We start from the raw sequence: 7,023 nt of genomic DNA on the forward strand, positions 1-7,023 counted from the left end.
ACTCTGTAAACCCCAGAATTGCATGCATCCCCAAGTTGTCCCCAGTTATCTGACATATAGTGCCACGGACTTTTTCAGTGGAGAAAGGCAAATCAAGGCCATGACTCTCAAGTGTTTTGATGTCATTTATCAGTGGCTGTAGAATAGGATCAAAGCCATATTTTTTCACATCTTCAGTGTGAAACAGTGCAACCAAATGAATATTCTTCACAGCAGAGTTAAATTTTGGTGGCAGATTTCTGAGGACAAAATAGAGAGCACCTATTTTGTGAACACCGCGTTTTGATCCCAGTGGGTTAGCAGTTTCAAAGTCATCGTAGTACAACTGAATTTGTAAAGAAGTCTGTTGTTTAGAGAACAATGGATGTGTCTTAGAATAAGTTCCATCGCAAAAGTCTTCGTATCTGTCCGTTCTTGATATACAAGGTTCCCCAAGCCGTTCACAAATATCAGAATTGCGACAAATGAATTTTATTGTTTCCAAAATTGGAATGTAAACAAAAGTGTCGTTCACTGGGACTTGGTCATAAGTACCTGTTTGTTTATTTCGCCTCGTATCAAATCGAACTCCTAACACTTTTTCTACTGGCTCCACAACTCCCCATTTCTGGCTGAAATATTTCATTCTTTTAGTTTCAGTATTAAAGCTAACAAATGGGTTCTCAAAATTCTCAAGACCTTCCTCCAATCTAGCTCTTACAGGATCATTTTTAGGTACAGCAGAGAGTATTTCATGTTTAACTTGGAGTGCAGTCCAGTAGCAAGTTCTTCTAAATCACTAACAATTGCTGAAACAGCACTATTTGCCAAACCACTTCCTTGGAGTTTAGCAATAACTGAAGTGCAAATATTTTTTGTATTTATTTTGCTTCTTTGACCTAATCCATTGTCCTCAAAACACCCAGCCTCTGGGCTCTGCATGACACTTGTTTCAACAACTTGGAGACTGTGAGAATTAGCTTGAGATGACTCTGAGTTTGCTGCATCACCACTTTGACAAGAATCCTTCTCATGAGCACTAATTAGATGTTTTTTGAAACCTGAATATGTTGAAAACTGACGCCTACAACGATCTTGTGAACAAACCAACTTAAACCTGGTGCTAGGATAGAAACTGTGATCAATTCTTAGATGAGTTATCAAGGACTGGCAGAGAACATGCACAGCTTGACAAATGAAACACTTAAACATTTTTTCAGTGTTTTAGTTGATGAGTTTTGCACGTAACTCACGAACTCTTGGAGACTCATCTGTTGTGGTAACATCGATGTTATAGATTGTTGTCTGCACGAAAGTGTAGAGCTGGACCAGGGACTCATCATAAGACAGGTTGAAAACGTAGTGGGATTTAAATAGTTCATCAAAAGCACCCAACGAGCTGGTAGCTTGGCAGGGGATGAGCTGTTTGTCCACGACGATGTAGAAAGTGTCAATCCTGTTCTGGGTTTGGCCAGCAGCAAGGATATATGATTGTTTACCCTCTCTTCCTCGCAGGTGTTCATCGATGCTGCAGCATGACTAAAACAGAATGACAATAATAACATGAACACCTTAAACTAGCAAGTTTTCAACTACTCACTTCATACTTGGGTCTGTAGGACACTAGACAAGTTGAGTTGCTCAACAGGCCATGACAAACTGTGTGTCCATGTGTCCCCATGTGTTGAGGAATTGTTTTAAAGTAGGCAATTTTAAGACATTTATATTAGACCTCTCTCTTTTTGCAAACATACATCTCTGGGGGAAGAATATGTCTTTGCAAGTTCTTTCTAATTGAGTTAATATAACTGAAAAACTGGCTTGTTGGATTTTAACAGACGAGACAGACATACCTTGTGAAAGTGTACCATTTTGTCTACTGCATCACTGGGACTTATCTTGGCCCTCTTCCGTCCAGCTGTGGGTGGCAAGAGATGGAGAAGGAGCAGCAGAGAAGCCATGTCACTTTCCCAGTCTATCAGGAGGAAAATGAGGCAAAACATGTCATTAGTATCTACTTAGAATGCAGAAAGTACATAGAACTAGCCATTTGGAATATAAACCAAGCATGTCATGTAGCTTACTGGCGTCATCGTTCTCTGTGAGTTTCTCAGCAGCTTTCAGAAGTCGGCACAGCTCAGTTGACTGAGTCAGGTGTTTGGCCTCTTTGATAACCTTGGGCCTGAATGCTGTGTCCCACTTCTCAAGCAACTTGGAGGCTGTTTCAGCTCCAAACAGCAGCAGGAAGTCTTGATTCAGCTGTTGATCATACGTGCATGCAAATACATCAAGCCAATGGTCAGTGTATTGTTCATTGCTTACATCCAACCAAACAAAACAATGGAGTTAACAAAAAAGAAATGCACAACTCACCAGTCCTTTGACATCTAGAAAACGTGGGAATGTTTTGAAGACATCTGTGGTTCTCTGCGGATCATGCACCAGGTCCTGGCGATGTTGAAAGGTCATCTTCATCTTCTGAAACACACTTGCTTCATCAGGAGAGTGAACAAGAAATGAAATGGCTTCCCTGCAGGCATCTCCATCAAGCTGCTCAGGCAATGTGGCTGCTAATCTCCGGCGCTTTGGTCCTGGTGCTTGAGCCACTGTGGCTGCCCTGGCTGGCCGTTTTTCTGTATTCCTGGACATGGTCTTGAGGCGCCATGCTAAATATCCAGTGCCTTTTTCCCCATCATAGAAATGCTCCTGTTGTAAGTTATTTAAAAAATCATTACAAAGGTCTGTCACTCATTGATCTTACAGAAAGTGCAGTTACTGCACTGTGAAAATAAAGGACACTCATAGGTTTGCTGTTTCTAATTCATGTGCAATATCCTATTAACCCAATTCATTCTGATTGCCACTAGGAACATTTTAATTGATGTGATTGTTATTTTGCATCTTCATGACTTCATGGCCAAGTTGAACTTTGTAGCATACTCCACAGTTTCAGTTATATAGTGGTACTAAGGTGTGGCATTTTTAGGTCAGTATCAACAACTTAGACCAAAAATAAGAATGTTGAAATTTCATCACTGTTTAAGTATGTAACTATGGTGCATCAATCATGTTAACTAAAATCCCAAAGCTCTAGTCTGTAAAACTGGTGTTTTTTGGAAGTAATCCTTTTTTAAAACTTACATAGCCCTTTGGAGAAAAAGGATCCTTCAGTGAAGGAAAGAGTGCAATAATTCCCAGGGCATACTTCTCCTTCTGCTTACGGGAAGGCATCCTCCTTTAGAGCAAAGATAGTAATTAATTTCAAGTCAGTTTTATTTATACAACATCAGAACCCAACAGAAGTTATCTAATAATACTTCTCATATAGAATAGGTCAAGACCATATTTTTAAAATACAAAAACAGACAATTCGAGTGCCCCACTAATGACTGTAGGGCCCCAGCTATGTTAATTCAATGCCATGCATTTTGAAAATTCATTACATTCTTTCTTAATATAAAGTCTTTCGGTCTGAAATGGTTTAAAATTAACAATTTATTTAAGAAACACTTACCCATGATTCTTAGTCATATGGCTAGCCAATATGTTGACAAGCTGTCTCCGGGTGCGGTGGTTCAGCGAATTTTGTGACTTGTACTCTTCAATGACATCCTCACCTCCAGGTTTCCTGAGCAAGGCATTCTTTACCATCTACTCACATAAGACAAAAAAGTTCTAAGTTTACAATTCAGTCTTCCAGGATAAAATCATTTGAACAATATACTATAAATTATCTCTTAAGACTAAGGGTAAAAGTTATTCACTGCATCAAAGGAAAGTCACAAAAAATACAGCAGTGCTGCAAAACAAAAGAAATAAGGTAAAGCAGCAAGTGCATAACACTTTTCTTTGACAATTGGTAAGGTTAAAAGCCAAAACAATATAGTCTGGATTCAACTAGGGCTGAACAATTGAAAAAAAAAACAAATTGTGATTATTTTGACTGATGTTGCAATTGCGATATGATTTGTGACCTAATTTTTTTTTTTTTTTTTTTACATCATTCTGATTTTAATTGAAAAACAAACATGATTATGATTTTTGTGGGGATCTGCACCAAATAACAATGTTTTCTTGAGTCTGTAGAATATGATGTGTAGGCCAAGACATCTCTGCAGTATAACCATATTCAATTTAAAATTTTGACACACATTTCTCCTTTGACAAATATTGCGCCTACGATCTGAAAATTGCAGTTTGCCATCGATTAGTTGTTCAGCCCTAGTTTCAACTAGTACTCATCAACCAACTACACTACTAGCCTTGCAGAAGAGAAATGACCATTCAATGTATGTGAATAACATAAATATTTATGGAAAGAAAAGTTACACAATATAGAGCTATGCAACAGCCAAACCCTGAGTTCATTTTGCTTCCTCACTTCATTAAGTTTCCCCAACGTTTTCAATCTAACATTCATGATTCTAAATGTCACAATACTCTGGTGAGAATCTCAGTTTAGTTTGACACTTTACTGATGATGTTTGGTCAAAACTGTAAATGACATCTGCTGCAGATTGCTGTACCTCTTTTGCAGCCTCTGACTCAGAAACCTCTGTGGTAGACCTGTTCATGACTTTAGAGCTGGATATATTTCTGCCTGTGGGAGTCCCCCATTCTCTTTGACTGGAGAGGTCATTGTCACTTGAAGAAAGTGATGTGAGGGTATCCGTGAGGGAGGATGATGTTGAATGATGTGAAGGAGAAAAATCTTTAAAAAACAAGAAAAAACACAAGTGTGACCTGGTAGAAATGTGCATATACAATATATTGCCCAGCCCATTAACAAGCATGGGAAAATCACAACCAAACCCACATTTTCAAAATGTTTTTGCAATTGGATGCCTGTCTTTTGCTTAATTATTTTTGTCTCACCTTGATAATATTTGTGAAGCAGAAAAAACCTGAGCATTGATTACAATATATTTTATAATGAAACATACCTTGCTCTGAAATGCTGTCAGGACTGACCTCTACCAGTTCAAGAATGACGTCTTCCACCACTGTCAGGGTTGGGTAGTAACAGATTACAAGTAATCAGGATTATATAATCAGATTACAAAAAATAAGTAACTACACACGTTTTCAAATATAATCTGGGCTGATTAATTAGATTATAGTTAGACTGTAAAGGATTGCTGGATTACATTTTGATTAAGTCTTTAAAAAATGGCAAATGTAAAATTCTGAAAAAATACAGTATGCTTTTACGCCAGCATGTTTTTGTAAGAGTCATTTGATTTGACCAATTCTTCATGTTCCATTAATGGCAACTTACATTTATGGATAATGGAGTTTTATTACTTTTTATTTGCACTTAAAATGTTTTGAGATGTTTAAAGAAAAAGAAAGGAGGGATGGGGGGTGGGTATTTTCAATATTTGATTTTGAAGTAATCCAAAATCTTTCAGATTAGAATACTTTTTTGTAATCCAATGGATTGCATTATTAATCACGAAAATTGCAATGTAATTTTGTATTCAGTAACTGACAACGTGTCTAAGTAATATGACCCAACCCTGTCCATTGGTGTATCAGTTTCAAGAGATTTTTATAATGAAACCTACCTTCATCTGAAATGCTGTCACGTACTGTCAGGCATAAATCCGGATTGGCCTCTATCAGTTCAAGAAAGATGTCTTCCTCCACTGCCGTGTCGGTGTCATCAAAAACGTCAAGTTCAGCAGCATCAAGAAGCCCAAACTTGTTTGTGACTACAGGAAGATAAGCATGAAAACAGATAAAGATACATGAAGCACGTCTCTCTTGAGCCCAAAAGGAACAAATTCAGTGGCAAAGTTGGCTACTGGGGCTTGGTTATAATGTTGATATTGCTTTGAAATTCACATTTTTTACTAGGTGAGGATAATTTCTTTCTTTTCATTTTTTACATTTTTATTTGACTCTGGAATGGTAATAGAAATGGGTTTACATACAATGAATTAATATGCCTTAGCTGTTTACCTTTCAAAAGTGACCTGAATTATGAATATAGGCCTTATGGTTGGAGAGTTATTCCTGATTCTTTTGGGGGAGATTAGTAGCCGTTTTTGCTTAAAATAGGCCAAGGGCTTAAACTACACATAATGAATGACTGATCAATTTTTATGTCTAAAACTAATTTGAAATTGCATAATGCTTTCAGTGGTTAAGAGCAGTATTAGGATGTTGCATTTAGGTCATTACCAACACCAGTGTGTACAAGACAAATAGTAACTTTTATGCCCAAATTGAAAACTAAAAGCACCACCAGCTGTCACTTTAACTGCTCATGTCTCTTGCTGAAAAGGCAAACAAACTGGTTTCTTAATAAAATGGCCCTTCCCAAGTGTGACAACACCATAATTTTAAGCCACACAACCAAGGGGATTAAGAATCCAGGTGAGGGAATTGGTCTCACGAAATAACAGCAAGGCAGCATAAAAATAAGAAGCATGCTTGCTACTGACAAAAGCTCATTAGTCAAGTGCCACAAGTAAAATAATTATTATTATCATTATATTGTTATTGTTATCATTATCATTATTATTATTAAACATCATGACATTACTAACATTCCAATAAACTATGCACAACACAAAAAACAAATCTTGAAACAGTGAGTCTACATAAATCCTTGTGCTTCCATTTGTTGTGAAGGTAGCTATATATTTTGTTACATGAGATGCCTACTCACCTTCATTGATGAAATCCAAAAAGGTGAAACCTGACTGTAATCTGACGTACTTTCTGGTACTCTGGTATTTCACCTTCAGCAACATGACGACATCTTGAAACTGCACCTTGTAGAAAAGAAATCTAGCTGTTTAGCTTCCTCAGGAGCCAAGTGGTCAAAAAAAAACAAACACATAAAAATGTCCTCCAAACAAAGCTATTATAATCTTAATTCTGAAAAAAACAGTTAAATTTCCCCAATGACCTGCACTATGGCAAAACGAAATAATTCAGGACTCTTTCTTTCTAGAGAGAAAAAAAAAACAGTTCTGAAAATCTTAGTGCTCAATATAACATTTAGCTTCAAAATTACTCAACCATCCAAGCCTA

At 37.2% G+C, this 7,023-nt stretch overlaps 1 protein-coding gene across 1 annotated transcript; it reads right to left on the minus strand.

Moving 5' to 3' along the window:
* Positions 1-1,203: 1,203 nt before the first annotated feature.
* LOC121948434 lies at positions 1,204-6,740 on the minus strand. Its single transcript, XM_042493830.1, has 9 exons — positions 6,656-6,740; positions 5,547-5,693; positions 4,923-4,982; positions 4,506-4,690; positions 3,494-3,630; positions 3,121-3,214; positions 2,064-2,238; positions 1,833-1,897; positions 1,204-1,518 (listed from the first exon to the last, which is right to left on the minus strand). Exons 1-9 carry the CDS (start codon positions 6,738-6,740, stop codon positions 1,204-1,206), a joined length of 1,263 nt encoding a protein of 420 aa, XP_042349764.1.
* Between the last annotated feature and the right edge of the window lie 283 nt (positions 6,741-7,023).

The sequence above is a fragment of the Plectropomus leopardus genome, chromosome 9 (genome assembly GCF_008729295.1).
Source record: "Plectropomus leopardus isolate mb chromosome 9, YSFRI_Pleo_2.0, whole genome shotgun sequence".
Classification (NCBI taxonomy): Eukaryota; Metazoa; Chordata; class Actinopteri; order Perciformes; family Serranidae; genus Plectropomus; species Plectropomus leopardus.